Genomic DNA, 18124 nt, shown 5'->3' on the forward strand with positions numbered 1-18124 from the left:
AATTTAACTACTTTAAAATACAAAATACAGTTTGATACGCTTATCCAAAAATAAGTATAACAAGAATTTTTAATAATGGTTTAAATTCTTGACTTACGTAATACATAATGCATTAACAGAGTAATTAGCCTAACCTAATTAAAAATGAACAGTCAAAAGAATATTTGGCTAATAAATTTATTTACTCGAGTTTTCAATTTACAATTCTTTTAAAGGTTTTTAACAGCGACTTATTTATTTAATGGTTCCATGTCAATTGTAAAGGTTATGGATTAATTATTACTGAAAAAAGTATGACGTTGCTTTTTACTATCTTAGCCTACTTACGGAGGGGTATGTCAGTATTATGTAGTAAATTTATTTACCGACCAGCGATATTAGCGTGATGTATATAATATATATGTATTAAGTTGATAAACATTTTATTGCCTTACTTTTTTATTATCTTTTCCTATTAATTTTGGCTATTTATTAATAGTCTTTCAAATATAAAAGAATGTTTAAAAGATACATTCCCCGACTTAATGATTTTATTAAGCTAACGCGAAATATTTGGACAGTTAATTTATCAGAAAGTAATGTATGTTTAAAACAAGACAAATATGAAGAAGAAATAAAATTTCCTTATGTTTGGCTTCGTGACAACTGTAGATGCCCGAAGTGTTTTCACGAATTATCACATTCTAGAACGATACTTATTACGAACTTTAACGAATTTTAATTTTGATACTGTACCAATAAAAACATCTGTAAGTATTACATTACATTTTATTTTATATTTTTTATAAAAAATATTTATTTTTAAAATAAGACAAACTTGATTATATAAAAATCTGATTTAGTTTTATATTTTTTGTAAATGAATAATAAATTCCCTCCACCGTTTCACGTTTGTCATACTTTTTAATATATCATATTAAAAATAACTTTTAAAAGATTATTGAAAAATTTGTTAAACTTTCTTTTCCGTTGTATTTTCAAACATTGATTTTTTAGGGTAACTTACCTATTAAATGGATGTAATCATTTTTTTTCAAAATAACTCATTTTTCATAAAGGAAATTTTTTCTATTGTAGTCATGCCTCTTAAAATAAAAGTTTCATTATAATAATTTTAGGATATGTAAAACTTTGAAGAAATGTTTTAGGGAAACAATTTAATTGTACTTTTTTAAAAATTATGTTTTTTTAACAGAAAAAAATTATTTTACTCTTAATAGAAAAAAATTGAATCATCTCATTTATCCTAAAAACAATCTTCGTAAGTAATATTTTTTGGAAAACAATAATATAAGAATTTATTTTTGATATGAACAGAAAGTAATTATATTCAATTTTCTTAATATCCGGCACCGTTGGTATTATACAATTTATATATAGAGTATCCACTTACCAACAATTATGAGTATTGACTATCCAAGTGCTTTTGGATTATTCATTGATTGGCATAACAGTTTTAAACATTTTACTGACAAGGTGTTTTTCTTATAACATTGACTTATCTTAACTATTGACAATCAACTGTTATGAATATAATAATTTTAAATGTTATTTTCATTTTAATTCCCATTTATAAAAATTTATGTGCACTACTATAAAATTCATTATTATTAAGTAATCCCTGATGATGGAGAAATAATTTGAAAGCGCTTGGGTAGTCAATACTCACAATTGTTGGTAAGTGGGTACTCTATATATATACAAAGTAATTATATTAGCATGATAAATTTCAGTTTGGTTAATAGGAATTAATTTTTACAATTTCAATAAAAGAGATTTATAGAAATTTTTATTTGCAGTTTTATTGAAAGTTTTATTTGCAGATAAAAGGCAAGTAAGTGCTACCATAAGGAATTTAACAAAACTCCAGAGTTAAAATAAAAAAAAAAAATGCGTTGACGTTGTAACATTTTGAAATATATAAGTAGTAAATTTATTACTAATCGAGCTAGTTAATTGTTTTTTAAACATTAATATATGTAATTTTATTGCTCAGTTTTGTGGAATAAACAGTTATATTTTAATTTAAAACTATTTTCTTTTGAAGTGGCTAAATAAAAAAAACTTTTTAAATAATATATTGTTAACGATTTTGAAACCTATTTTGTTTTCTTTGTGACCATCTTCAACATCGGGTGCTGCTTTCTCATTGCTGGGTATTAAGTAAATATGGATTTAGCATCAAAAGGTTTACTTATGTGTGTGGAATACACATTGCATACAGTTTTAATCCTGGTTAGGCTTGTTATTTTTCATTTGTTACAAGTAATTCATATCATATTCCCAAAAGTCTTAAGGATAAGTGATGAATTAATCTCCTAAGAAATAAGGTAATTAATGATGCTGATGGATTTTTGGTTTATATCTACGAGTTAATGTTCACTTATATTGCTGTAGAGGGTTTACAAGCGTTTATGTAATTTTTGAAGCTATAATTAAGTCAAACTGACTTTTAATAACAGTTTGAGCCTGTGATTACCTAATTTAATACCAGCAATAACAGATTATACTAAGTTAGAACAGCACTAGTGAAGATTGTATACTTTTGATCTCAATCTCAATTATTAAAATCTTATTTTTATAAATTAAATAGTTTTCATTTTAACCATCTTGGACAAACATATTTAAATTTTGTTTGTGAAAACTAATTGATTGTTTCAGAGTTAATTTATTACCTATTTGGATTTTTTAGGTAACTGATGAATTGTTAGAGATTGAATGGAATGACAATCATAAAAGTACATTTTCTGTTCCGTGGTTAATAAAAAAACAATTCACTAATGAAGCTCAAAACAACTGGAAGGAAAATGTGTTTAAAGATAATAAAATAATTTGGACAGCTGAACAATTTCCAAGGATATTAAAAAAATTTACATTTAGCAATATTTTAGAAAGGTAATATAATACTTTTAATATATATATATATATTAGTTTTTCTAATGTAAAAAAGTGATTAACATTTATGACTGAGCTTAAATGAAGCTTAATGAAAGTTGAAGAGGGTGTAATCCGTAAGTTTGTGAATAACTCATTACAGTGGTGAGAGATGGAAGGTTACGTAGTCAGCTCAAATATATATATATATATATATTTTAAATTAAAGATTTATCTTTTTTTTCTTTATTGCTTATTTTCTTCATTCAGTATATTTTTTTCAATTACTTTCACAGAGATTTCTACTTTAACAGAATAGCTTCTTTTAGGTAGATTTGATAAGAAAGCTACCTATTCTAATGGGTACCATGATTTGACTTCCATAAAATTTACTCATGTTTCACATCCCCCAGACCCCAAAACCACCATCAGCTCAAAAGTTTATATATACATATTTCACTTTCCTTACGGCAAGGGATGACCAAAACTAAAAAAAAACAAAAAAAAAAACAGAAAAACAAAATATCGCTGTAACTTTCTTATTATGTAAAATATCAAATTCAATTATAGTTCTTTCTATTCTTTGGGTAAGGGTCTAAAACTTATCAAAGTAAAGTTTTTTGATATAATCAACCATTTGCCCAGGGGGTGAAAAAAATGTGGTTTAGAAGACAAAAAAATCATACCTCCCTTAATAGACACAAATCAGTTTAAAGTTTTAGGTTAATCCTGTAAACATTACCCAAAACTTTTGTCTGAAACAATTTTTGATATAACCAACTCTTACGGCAAGGGATGACCAAAATATTGCTGGAATTGTAAGATGGGGCTTATTGTATGCTGAACACGTGAAACTTTTTTCACATGCAACCATTGCCGTATTGACTAAATTAGAAGTTTTTCTTAACTTTAAGGTGGACATTTGTTTATCCCCTCCTTAGCATTGGTGAAATCTTTGTTACAATTTTTTTTTTTTTAATTTAATTATATTGATTTATTAATAATTATTAACATCTGATTGTAAAAAAAGTTTTACAATAAATAATAATTCAATAACAATAAAAAAAAATCAGAAGTTGTTAGTGAAATTAAATTTTATGTACTTTTTATAAAAAAAAAAAAAAGAAAAAAAAGAAAAGGAAATGAAGTCGGATTCGAACAGATGTACCTTTCCCTTGTAAGAGCAAAATATTTCATTAATTAAAATTTTATTTGGCTGAAAATAATATGTAATTATATTACATATTTCTTGATATATCGTTGAAAATCTCTCAGTGAGGGCTTATTGCTGCAGTTAAGAAAAACTCCAAAATCCAAATGCTTTGGATTCTACGCCTAATAGTTTTTTAAGGTATGTGAGATACATACGCGCCTACGTACGTACAGACGTAACGCCGAAAATAGTCAAATTGGATTCAGGGATGGTCAAATGGAAATTTCCTTTGAAATCTGAAAACCGAAATTTTTCGCGATCAGAATAGTTCCTTTATTTCTTACATCGACGTAAAAGTCGAGATTTATAAATAAGTTAATTATTTTAATTGGTTCCAAATTATTTTTATTGGTAACTGGCCCCTGGTTATTGAAATCACTGCTGTAACAATTTGATTTCGCAGATCTTGAAGAGTAAGCCACCGGATTGGTCTAGTGGTGAACGCGTCTTCCCAAATCAGCTGATTTGGAAGTCGAGAGTTCCAGCGTTCAAGTCCTAGTAAAGCCAGCTATTTTTACACGGATTTGAATACTAGATCGTGGATACCGGTGTTCTTTGGTGGTTGGGTTTCAATTAACCACACATCTCAGTTATGGTCGAACTGAGAATGTACAAGACTACACTTCATTCACACTCATACATATCATCCTCATTCATCCTCTGAAGTATTATCTAAACGGTAGTTACCGGAGACTAAACAGGAAAAGGAAAAGAAAGATCTTGAAGAGTAGCAGGCTTAATTGGTAAACCCACCGGGTTGGTCTAGTGGTTAACTTGTCATCGCAAATCAACTGATTTCGAAGTCAAGAGTTCTAAGGTTCAAATCCTACCAAAGGCAAGAATAACTTTTTTTACGGATTTGAATACTAGATAGCGGATAACCAGTGTTCTTTGGTGGTTGGAATTCAAATAACCACACAATGGTCGACCTGAGACTGTACAAAACTACACTTCATTTTTATTCAACATATCATCCTCTGAAGTAATACCTTACGGTAGTTCCGGAGGCTAAACAGAAAAAAATTTAATAACCCTGAAGTAAAAGGTTACATATGTATATTTGTTGTTTATATTCTAATGTTGACTTATTACAAATAAAATTATAAACGAGTGTTCCGGTCTACAGTAATAAAAAATATTATTACATTTCCCGTTTAAAAATTAAAGAGATAAAATATTTCATTTAATAGAACGTAATAATATTAAGAATGCCTATCTTATAAAAACAAAATTAAAAAAAAAAAATACGAATAATACACTTGTAATGAATGATACTCTTATAATAAATTATCAAATGAAAACAAATTTAAATTATAATACAATACGTATAGGATAGGGCAGCTTACGCTTTAATACCAACGCGTTACTTTATATTTAAATAATTTGAAAATAATGACATGATATTTAACAATTAAAGGTCCGATGTTTATTATTAACGAGTTCATAGTTTTAAATGGACTTTTATTTAGAATCAATAAAAGCTCTTTAATAATTAAAAATAAATTATTGTTTTAATTTTTAAGTAAAGTATCTATTTTTCAAACCGAATGAATTATTCAATTTTAAGAGGTTGTAAATGGATAAAATCCCTCCAAATTACAAAATAGTTTATTTCATTATATTCTTTTACAATCTAATGTTTTAGGTAGAGTTCATAAGGAAGTTTCCTATTGTAATGGGTACCACGATTTACCGGTAAGTTTCGACATATCTTCGCCTTTCACATCCCCCAGATACGAAAACTACCATCAGCTCAAACGTTTATTTATACTGAGTGTCCCATATAAAACGCAACCCAACCTTATATTGGTAGGTATTGAAATAATAAAAAGGCATGTGTAAATGTAAATGTAATTTTTATTATTACCATCCATTACCTTACATTTATAGTAAATGTTGGAAGTGGCCGCCATCTTCTTGAATACAAGCTTCAATTCTTTTTACAGCGTTTCTTGCAACTTTTTTCAAAGTTTGTGGCTGGATATTTAATACAGCTTGTTCAATATTGACTTTCAATTGTTCAAGTGTTCGTGGTTTGTTGCTGTAGGCTTTATCTTTGAGGTAACCCCGTAGAAAAAAATCCGCCGCAGTCAAATCTGGAGATCTTGGTGGCCACAAGCCTCGACCGATTACACGATTACCAAAGAATTCCTCAACGAAATCAGAAGTTGAACCTGCATAGTGTGATGTCGCACCGTCATGTTGTAGCCAGCAGTGTCTGTCTTCCTCTTCCAAGAGTGCAATGAACTGAAATAAAATATCCTGATATCGTTCTGTATTAATTGTGTACTTGGAAAAAATAGGACCGATTATTTTCTTCGGCGATATCGCGCACCACACGCCCGACTTCTGCGGGTGTAATTGTTTTTCGTGATAAACGTGGGGATTTTCAGCACTCCAAATTCTACTGTTTTGGCTGTTTACGTAGCCATCCGAATGAAACCGTGCTTCATCTGTGAAAAATAACGAATCCATAACATTAATTCCCTCACGCAGAAATCGACGGAACCGTTGACAATATTGTAGCCGTTTTTCTTTGTCGGGCTCAAGAAGTCGATGAACCGTTTGAATGAGATAAGGTTGTAATTGTTTGGTCACCCGATGAACAGTTGATTTAGACAAATTAATTTCAGCAGATAAACGTCCGATCGATTTATTTGGCGAGGCGAGTAATCGGTCTTTGATTTCAGCGACTGTATCTGTATTCAACACTGACGCAGATCTTTTGTGTTCCTTGTTATTAACAGAACCGGTCTCTCTAAATTTTGCGACTATACCTTAATACTTATGTTTTGTTAGGAGCTGGTTTATCTGGGTACTTATGGCGAAACAAATCTTGCACTGCAAGCACTGATTTCGTACTGAAGTACGACTCGACAATGAAAACACGTTCATCTAGCGAAAACACTATCTTGTCTCTAGCAATACACTGAACGTTATGATTGCATTGTTGTTACTATCGGTAGTGTTCTACTGCGTCGCCGCGATGTTCAGATGTTGGACGAGTCCATTTCAGTAGCGAGTAAGGGAGTAAGCTTGACTTTTAAAATTTCATGGATGAGTGATTGATGGGGTTGCATTTTATATGGGACACCCTGTACATTTATATATATATATTTCACTTTCTTGTGGACACGATAACTGCCGTAATTTTGCGCCAATCACTTTCAAATTGTTCCTTAAAAATAACTCGTCAGAAAATCTCGGTCGAGTTCGTTAACGGCCAAAATCGGACCATGGGATTGAAAATGGGGGGTTTATCTAAAAAAAATCGCTATAACTTACTTATTAAGTAAAATATCGAATTCGTTCGAAGTTCCTACTATTTTTTTGGATAAGGGCCTAATACTTATGTAAGTAAAATTTTCTGATATCACCAACCATTGGCTCAGGGGATTGAAAAAATTTGGTGTTGAAGACAAAAAACATCATACCTCCCTTAATAGGCACAGTATTGAATCTGTTTAAAGTGGTCATTGTCCTCTAAATATTACCTAAAATCTTTGTCTGAAACAATTTTTGATATGACCAACCCTTACGGCAAGGGAAGACCAAAATTTTGCTGGAATTGTAAGAAGATGGACTTGTCGCATGATCAACATGTAAAACTTTTTTCAAATGCAACTATTGTCATATTGAGTAAATTTGAAGTTTTTCTTAACTTTAAGGTGCAAATCTTTTTAATCCTCTATTTAGCACCGGTGAAATCTACCTCCACCTTCCAGTGTGCTGAAAGTGATTTTTTTTTTAATAAAAAGTGATTAAAACATTAAAATTAGTAGAGAAACATATGTACCTATCTTACCTTAGTAGCTTTATATAAAATGAACTATGAAATCTACTGCAAGATTATGAAACAATTGTTTTGGTACTGGATTTGGATGCACCATTTTATTTTAACCATATTTTCTTGAATGACTCAAATTGAATGTATTATTTCCCTAATCCGCTCATTAAATTCTAATTTTATTCATTTCATATTTTTCATTATTCATGTTATTTTTTATTATGTATTTTTTCTAATTTTATATTTTTTAAATTAAAATACCCACAAATAAAAAAAAAAAAAATTAAGCAGTTATAAAATTTATTTTAAAACTATTAACAAAATATTAAAGAGAATAGTAAACAACAAATCAATTCTTATATTTATAATTAATTGTAATTAATAAATAATGTGTAGAGAGCAAACCCGTAATAATTCTGTATACTAATGAAAAAAAAAAAAAAAAAAAATTAAAAGCTAGTAGTATATTCAGAAACATTTACAAAATATAAATATATAACAACAATTTAATTATGCTGATTGAATAAGATAAATAAATACACATATTTGTGAGTATAGAATGTATGATTGGGTTAGGGAATAATATATTTAAATTATTTAAAAATTTATATTTAAAAATGTATCTCATCTCTGCCACTAATATTATCTAAAAATTAATAATTAATAGTACTAGATAGTTCTGAAGCAGAATATGTGTTGCAACTTGAATGTAATACGATTTGAATATTTAAACTAAAGATATTTTACAAAGTGTGTTTTACATTGATTTTCATTTTAATTTCTTTTTCTTTTTCATTTATAAGCAGTTATAATGTTGTTTAGCAACATTACAGTATGCTAAGCATTAAATTAATTTCAATTAAATATATATTATATAAGATGTGCAGCTACGTTAACAGTTATAGTTAAATTAAAACTTTTTGTAGTACTGATTCATATGTGACCCACTAATATTGCTGTATGTTACATTTTTCTGCAATCAGTATATTTATATGCACACACACTTTACTTTATTATATATAACCTTAAACTAAACTATATACACTTTTATTTTGTTTATCATAATGATTTTCTGTTCAATGAACATCATCACTATCAGAGACAGAAACTCTTGACTAGTACCATTTGTTTCTCAGATGCTTTACGTGTTTTTTAGTCATAAGAAAGACAGACAGCTTGTGAAAAGCAACAAACTGATGTATCCTTTCTGTGGGAAATATATATAGTATATATTCTCTCTATCGATTGTGGAAATTACTTAGGTAGGTAAATTGATAATCAGAAATGCAAGGATCTTCATCACTTTTCATAACTGTAATATTAAGTGATGACTACAATAACGCTGTTTTAATTTAACAAAAATGTTTCCTTTATAGAGCTGTATTTATAGAAAAAAAATAAAATAAATAATCACCAACTTTTATTTTTTATTAATATTTATAGAAAATTATTGAAATAAGAATTTGTCTAGTTTTAATCAAAATGAAACTAAATTTTATTACATAAAAGTAACAAAACCAAAATATTTTTATTGATATGCATCAATCAAAGAAAACAATTTTTTTAAAACTAATTCATTATTTTTACGTTTTATATCAAAAAGTCTGACCACGCATTACATTTTCAGATATTTAAATCTCTCTTCGATGCATCAATTTAATTGTTAATCTGTATTGTTTTATGTTTTATAAAGAGATTCTGAACTTCTTTCATGGTTGGAAAGTTTAGCAATCTGGGGTGTGGCAATCATAGAAAATGCAGGACAAACTGAAGGTAAAAATCAGCTGCTTGCAGAAAGAGTAGCGTTCCTAAAACAAACACAATTTGGGTTGGTATAAAATGTAATATTATTATTATTGTTACTCATTAAAGCTTGAAGTATTATAAATTTAATATTCTTAAATTTATCTAAATATGTATTTTATTTTTATGATAATTGATTACAAAAATATATATCCTTTCAATATAATTTTCATTTGCTCTTGTAAAAAAAAAAGCAAATGTGTAACATAGGGTTGCACATTGTTAATAAGAAATAAATTACAAATGTTGGATGAAGTAAAGTAGACATCAAAAGCAAACTGGCATAAATAAAGAATGCTTTAATAAAAAAACAATTTTGTAAGTGTGTAATAACATAACTATAGGAATTAGATTCTAAAAAAAAAGTTGCACAGAGTGTGGTGCTTTATTAAGGGAGGAATATGGATGAGAGGAAAAGAAGAAAAGAGAAAGGTCTTTGAAATATGACATTACAAGTGGCTGTTGAAGAATTAGGGCAGTATTAAGGTAGATAAAATAGGAAAAGAAGAATTTTTTTAGAGATGAACTAAGTTGGAAGGCTATATTTTAAGACTTGCAGGTTTAGTTAGTTTGATAATAGAAGTATAAGTAGGGGGTAAAAATTGTAAAAGAAAATTAAGACAAGAATTTGTAAAACACAATCTAGAACACAGTTGATTTAAACATAAACAGTAATTATGTGATGAGAGTGGCATCAAACCAGCAAAATTAAAAATGACTTCAAAAAATAAATAAATAAAAACAGATGGGTGCAGGATAATTTTTTTTTTCAAAAGTGGGTTAACAGGGTAATTATCAAAGTAGTATAAATGGAATTTCTCTTACATCTTGCTGTAGTAGGTGTAAGAAATCTATTTTGTCGTAAAGTTTCCAGTTATCTTTATTATGAAATTGACAGTCTTACAAAATGTAGCCTTCGACACAATCATGTTGAACTATTAGTATATACTAACTATAAGTATGTATGTTGAACTATAAGTATCTATTAATGTATATACCATAAAAAGAATGAAGATATGATCATGCTATTTGAAATTTTGTTAGTAACATTCTATTAGGTTGTCTAAAAAATACTGAGCCTTTGGAGACCAAAATTGAAAATATTTATTTTTACTGGAAAATAACCTTTGTGACCATGTACGCACCAATTTTTTTATGACCTTCTGCCATTTTTTTGGCAATACCTGGTCCTTTCTGTTGACCAGTTCAGACAATTTCTTTTGAATTGCCAGATGCAACCATGCTAATTGTCGACAGTAGAGGTCTAAGTCTGTTGTACAGCCCGGCAACAGCAGCTTGTGATCCATGATGCCCTTCCAATCTCACCAAACATACAGCATAACCTTTCTGGGTGTCAGCGTGGGCTTTGCCACAGATTATAGAGCTTCTCCTCTCTTCAACCATGATCTTTTTTGCACATTGCTGTCGCAGCTTATCCACTTTTCATCACTTGTGATCAACTGCTTCAGAAATGGCTTGGTTTCATTATATTTCAGTAGATTTGCAGATAGAAATTCAATTAAGTAAATTTTTCGAGTCAGATCATGCGGCACCCAAATATTGAGCTTCTTTTATAGCTAGCTTTCTCCAAATGGTTTAACACTGGTAATGGTTTAACATGGTAATGGATGTTTAAGTCACTGGCAATCTCATAACTGCTTAGATGCAAGTTTTTCTCAACTTTTGTCAGAATAACATTTACTTTTTCTGTGATTGGTCGTCTACTGCAAGGAGCATTTGGACATCAAAATTTGCAGAACAATAGCAATTGAACCATCTTTTGGCTATTGCTTTTAATAACATATCTCACCCTTAAACAGCACAAATTTCTTCATAGGCCTATACAATATTTGTGCCTTCGTCGAAATAAAATTATAAAATGCATTGCAGTTTTGCTGCAATGCATGAATGATTGATCCGTGAAGTTCACTCACTTTCACGGCACAATACCTTACATCTGATTCCAACACTTCATTTGCAATTTCAACACTGAAATTTTTACACTATTAATGAAATTATCACTAACTACCACTGAGATTTGCACATCTATTAGCTTCAACTGCCAGCTGTCTACTTTTTAGACTATTATTCTAGAAGTCACTGATGTAAATTTTGCTCACAATGAAAATAATTTTTTATCCTAATTTACGGATGAATTTTTGGGAAGCTTATTTATCATGAACTGTTCTAAGTATTTATGAAAAAAAATTAAAGACAGTCAAGCACAGAGTTAATAATAGGAAAAATCAGCTCAAAAACACACAAACAATTAGCGGAAAATTGATAAAGAATGAAATCTAGTATACATGCTTATAAAAAGAACATTTTAAAGTCTCAATTATATTATTTTGATAGTGTTGTATATGAGTGACTTTTTTAGAATTTGTTAGTGATGATAGGTTCATCATTTACAATCAAATAGGTCTGTTACATCTAGAAAATGTTGCAAGAAGTGGCACCTTAAAAATAATAAGATGAAGTAAGGGTAATAAGATAAAGTAATGATTATATTCCTGTAGGGGAATAAAGGTGCCATAAGAAATTGAGTCTTAAGTTTCTACTTAGGAAGGTTTCTCCAGAAATAATGGAAATTCCATTAATCTGAAAGCAAATGGTTAAAAACTTTTAATAATTTGAGATTTTTTTCATGCTGTTCAAAACCTAACAAGAAAGGGTAGAAAAACAATAAAGGGTGCAGATAATCTGCATTTTATTCTTTTTTATTACCACCTAATGTTAAGCTACTAAATTCCAAAAAAAGTATACAAATTTATTACTTTTGATGAAACTTTTGTTCTTCAGTTAGTAGAAGCAGTACTGGGTTTATTGTGTTTTGTCAGTATTAACTCTTCATCACTAATATTATTCTATTCGTGTATTATAATTTGTATATAATATTTTTTATGATAAGATGCATAAAACTAGGCTAAGTGATGTGTTGCTGTGGCAACTATCAACAGAGTAGTACAACTTTTTTAAATATGGTCTTTATTTAGTTATAAAATTTATAAAAGTTACTTTAATGGTCAGAAAAAATAGTTGTATTTAATAGTTTTGAAAACATATTTATTCATTTAAAGCATTAATAAATTCATTGTTTTAATTCTATGTTGATTTCTCTTATGATATTTTTAAATAAATAGTAATCTAGTTTAAAAAAGACATTCTGAAATATGAAATAAAATTTTGTGTTGAAAGTGATATCTATTGAAATTAATTATAACTGAAAGTATATTTATTAAAAATATCTCTGAGTACCAGCATGTAAAAGCAGTAAATAAAAGCTGGGTCTCCACTGACATCCTTGCCTGAGCCCAGTTATCAGAAAATTAAAGTTAGTCGTTCAGGATGCTGGTAACTATTGCAAAAAATTATTCAGTCTATTTGGAAATGTTGGTCTAAACACTATCTGCATTATTTGGAGCACAAAATAAATGGCAGTTTCCCAAACGAAATCTTGCTGTTGGTGATTTGGTTTTGATCACCAACGAACATTCCACTCCACTGCAGTGTAAGTATGGCATTGTCACTCAAGTTTATCCTGGTTCTGATAATCTTGTGAGAGTGGCTGATGTAAATACTGCTAAAGGTCTACTAAAAAGACCTATATATAAAATATGTTTATTACCAATTATAAGTGATTGAATTAACTGATAAATTATAATGAGTAATAACATATTTCTTAAAGTTCATTATGATATTTATAACAATATATATATTTATGATATATATAACAATATATTCAATATTATCATGTAATTTTTTTTGTTTTGTATTTAAATACTGTATTAATGTATATTCTAAGATGCATACTTATGTTGATGTAATTATAATTCTCATTTTCATATTGCTCTTGTACATCTATACAGTATACAGACTGTTGTATGACATACAGATACAAATATATACACACAACATAAATATGCATACAAAATACAACGCAAACATATACACTTTTGGCTACTTCGGCTGTCAGGCTAAAGGCTAATTTGGTTGCACTAAGGCAACAAGATTGTATACTCATCATTTGCTTGTGGTTAGAGTTCCAAGCTACATTAGTTGCATTGAGGCATCAAGATGGTATATCCATCATTTGCTTGTGGTTGGGCTTCCAAGCTTGATACATCTTGATGCATGAGGCTGCATGAACAACACTGTTAAAGAAATCCTAGAGCTATGAGACTCTAGGTACAATCTGCTACTGGCATGTGATTGCTCTGGCCAATGGATACATCTTGAGGCATGAGGCTTCACGAATGTTACCAAAGAAATCCTAGATCTTTGCAATGCTAGATAGAACCAATCTAGAGGTCTAGCATACCCTGCATAATTTACACATAATTTCCATTGGCATGTGATTGTCCTGATCAATGGATACTTCTTAATGCATAAAGTATCATGAACAGTATTACAAGAAATCCTAGACTGGTGCAATAATAGGTATATACTGATTAAAATAATCAGATTATTTATAGAGTTATGTAGTTACTTATGATTATTACATAAACTAATCGATTTATGAACATTATGATTTATTCTATTTATTGTATAATTGATTGTAACTTTGATTCATTGAGTATTTAAATGAGTGAATGTAATTACAATACATGTTCTGAGATAACTATTACATTCTAATTGTGATTCATAAATGATCACAATTCATTCTAAACATGAATTTAGACATTTCTATTATGACTTAGCAATATGCACCTTGTAACTTTGTTATCTTGATAAATACAATACTATGATTTTATAAGTTATGTACAATTGCATGATATTTTTACATTAAATTTAAAGTGTTAATTGTAACTTGTCTGTTTTTAACATTAGTTACTGTGTAGATTATTTATTTGTTACTTTCATTATCTACAATATTTGATATGTGCAACTATATTGAACCTGCAATTCAAAAATTGTTATTACTTATAAATATTTTCTATTCAAAGAATAACACACTTTTAAGAAACATTAGTTTTTTTATGAAGACAAGAGTACATTACACCAAAAAAGAAGATTACTACCATGTTAACAAGTGTATAACAATTAATTGCCTCATCATCAGTGACATCCAGTTTACTAAACAAAACCGTTAGTTTTATATGGAAAGATATCCCGTAATGAATGGGTCTTATAAAAAAGAAAAAAAAATAGTTAATTAAAATAATAGTGGGCAAACTTCTATTCAGCTAATTTTACGTAATTATTAATATCATTCTTTTGCTATTTTCAGCAATGTAATTAGAATTGAAGCTAAACCAGAAGCAACAAATGTTGGATATTTAAGTGTGCCTCTAGAGCTTCATACTGACTTACCATATTACAATTACAATCCTGGTGTAAGTTTATTTTTCATTTATTAATTAAATATTGAATAGTTTCTAGATATGAGGATAATACTATTATAATTATAAAAAGGTTAATTATTTATTAAATGCACAGATACAACTTTTTAAGAATTTAACATAATTTAGTAATTAAAATATTTCTAAGTGAGCTTAGTAAAAATTAAGAAATGAAAAATTATGATATATGTTAAAATAATTATACAGAGTTATCATAAAAGAATAGTGCGGTTTCAGTAATTCATGGGAAGATTGTAGGGACATTTCTAGATGTTATATTGGTATCCCTGAAAGCCTCCAACCCAAAAGTTTGTTTATCAGCAGTTGTAACCACAACGTCAGTTCTTGTATTGTTGTTCCGGTGAGTTTAGCGAGTTACTATGTTCTCGGATAAAGACAAAGCAAAGTGTGTTTTGTTGATGGCCGAATTAAAATCCGTAATTTTAGTTCAACCAGCGTTTCGACGTAAATTCGGAAGAGATCACAAAAATAACAACACGTCGGTTTAAACGAAGAAACCGGATCGGTTAAGAAACAGAAATCAACCGGCAGACCAAGTGTACCAGACGAAACGGTTGAACTAATTAGACGATCGGCAATAATTAGAAGTCCATCCCCCGTCGAATTAGGTTTTCCAAAATCAACAGTTCTCAAAGTTTTACGTAAAAAAACTGAAATTACACGCTTATAAAATCCAGATACTGCAGGAATTGAAACCCGATGATGGTGTAAAACGATACAATTTCGCTGTTGAAATGTCGGACAGAATAAGTGAAAACGAATCATTTTTAGGCGATATAATTTTTACAGACGAAGCTACATTCCATGCGAATGGATGCGTTAAATGACACAATTCACGAATATGGGGCTCTGAAAACCTACACGCAATTATTGAGAAACAACGCGATTCGCCTAAAGTTAATGTTTGGTGTGGCGCGATGAAAAATCGTGTAATAGGGCCTTTCTTCTTTGCTGAAAAAACAATTAATGGAGTTGCGTATGTTGACATGTTAACCGATTATTGCTTTCCTCAGCCGGAAGAACACGAAAACTTGACTTCATTTCCAACAAGATGGTACTCCCCCGCACTTCAATGGATCGGTCACGGACGCTTTGAACGAAAGATTTAGAGATCGATGGATAGGCCGGCAAGGACCCGTACTTTGGCCTCCAAGGAGTCCAGACCTTGCGATTTTTCTGGCGGGGGTACATCAAAAGCGTTGTTTATACACAAAAAATTCGCGACCTAAACCGCTTAAAAAACAGAATTAATGAAGCAATGACAACCATTAACGAAGAAATGTCAACTAATATTTGGAGTGAAGTTGAGTATCGCTTGGACATTTGTCGAGCGACTAAGGGCGCACACATATTGCAATTTATTAATTATGTAAAAAAATGTTTGAGGCGACAAATTTGAAAAATAAAAAACATAAACTGTAAGTAATTTTGTTTTAATTTAAACCATGTTCAAAACCGCACCATTCTTTTATGATAATCCTGTATTTTATAACCAACTACTTTTATTTTATTTTATTTATAACCAACAATTTTTTTTAATTGATAGATGATTTTTCAAATATTATCCTTTTACTAAATTGCATTTTTTTACAAACTTTATGGAAAATCTAAAATGTACTTAATTGAAAATCAGAAGGTTAAGTAAGTAAAATACAAGTAGCTGAAATAAAAACATTTAATAAACCAATTGTTTTAGTGTGTTGAAATAAAAAAAAATCCTGATTGTTATTTCAATTCAAGTTGATAAGTTGATAGTAATACATTATTGTAACCATATTATTTGATTACATTAAAATAAAACAATACTAATATTAACAAGTAGATGAAGTATTATGAATATGAAAAATAATTTTAATATAGTAAAACTGATGATTCATTAAAAGCTTTGCAATTGCTGTATTAAACTTAGAAAAACATATGTTGTCACCTTCAGTAACAAAACAAAATTATGTTGTAGCTTAAAAATATTAAAATAATTATGATAATGTAAAAAATAATAATAATTAAAAAAATTTTAATGCAGTAGAAGTACAAATTATGTCTTTAGAATTAAAAAATTCTCCTTGAATTAAAAAAATTGTTGATATAAAATTAAGGTCAAGAAACAATCAGAGAAGAAATATGTAAATACTAACATATATCAACCAGCAGTAATAAATAAATGAATAAAGTAATAATATATATATATATTATTTTATTCTTAACTGCAAGTATTATCAGGAAAGAAGGATGCTCTGTTTCACTTTAAAAACAACAAAGTACAAAAAATCAAACAGCTATGGACAAATAAACACTACAAGTGTTTTTAGTACAATACAAATTAATCTTTAGCGATTGCAGTAATACAAAATCATGCTGGATTGAAATTCATCCTCAGTTACAAGGAATGCTTACAGCCACTACACATAATAAATCAATTGTTACAAATTACTTATGTAAACTGAAGATGGCTACAAAGACATTATCTACAATATGAAAATTTTATAAAAAATAAAAAATTAAAATCACAACATTCTTCAACAATATGAAATTTACAAACATACATATCAATTTATGTTGTTATATACATTAATTAAACAATTAATACAATGTAAATCGAACATATTATTTGATTACATTCTTAAGGGGTTTCCTAACCGTTTTAATACATTGCCAGTAGAATTTAAGTCTTGAAGTTTCTACTGAAAATGGTACTGATTAATACAGAGGTTAATTAGCTGTGAAGGCCTTTGAAAGGTTTCCATTTTGGAAATTCCATTAATCTGAGTTTTTTTTGTCTTCAGTCATTTGACTGGTTTGATGCAGCTCTCCAAGATTCCCTATCTAGTGCTAGTCGTTTCATTTCAGTATACCCTCTACGTCCTACATCCCTAACAATTTGTTTTACATATTCCAAACATGGCCTGCCTACACCATTTTTTCTTTCTACCTGTCCTTCCAATATTAAAGCGACTATTCCAGGATGCCTTAGTATGTGGCCAATAAGTCTGTCTCTTCTTTTAACTATATTTTTCCAAATGCTTCTTTCTTCATCTATTTGCCGCAATACCTCTTCATTTGTCACTTTATCCACCCATCTGATTT

The 18124-nt window shown here is 29.1% G+C and overlaps 1 protein-coding gene across 3 annotated transcripts in view; it reads left to right on the top strand.

Moving 5' to 3' along the window:
- Window positions 1-398: 398 nt before the first annotated feature.
- The window catches only part of LOC142330990 (gamma-butyrobetaine dioxygenase-like), a 36327-nt gene continuing 18601 nt past the window's right edge, over window positions 399-18124 (top strand). For 2 of the 3 annotated variants that reach the window (XR_012757862.1, XM_075376512.1), the window contains exons 1-4: window positions 399-749; window positions 2693-2895; window positions 9568-9702; window positions 14908-15013. Coding sequence is in view for 2 of the 3 variants with exons in the window: in XM_075376512.1 (XP_075232627.1) it covers window positions 627-749; window positions 2693-2895; window positions 9568-9702; window positions 14908-15013 (567 nt within the window). In the remaining variant the exon portion in view is untranslated. The remainder of the gene's footprint in view (window positions 750-2692; window positions 2896-9567; window positions 9703-14907; window positions 15014-18124) is intronic. The other variant, XM_075376511.1, reaches the window with a different exon arrangement.

Source organism: Lycorma delicatula, chromosome 10 (assembly GCF_047948215.1).
Source record: "Lycorma delicatula isolate Av1 chromosome 10, ASM4794821v1, whole genome shotgun sequence".
Taxonomy (NCBI): Eukaryota; Metazoa; Arthropoda; class Insecta; order Hemiptera; family Fulgoridae; genus Lycorma; species Lycorma delicatula.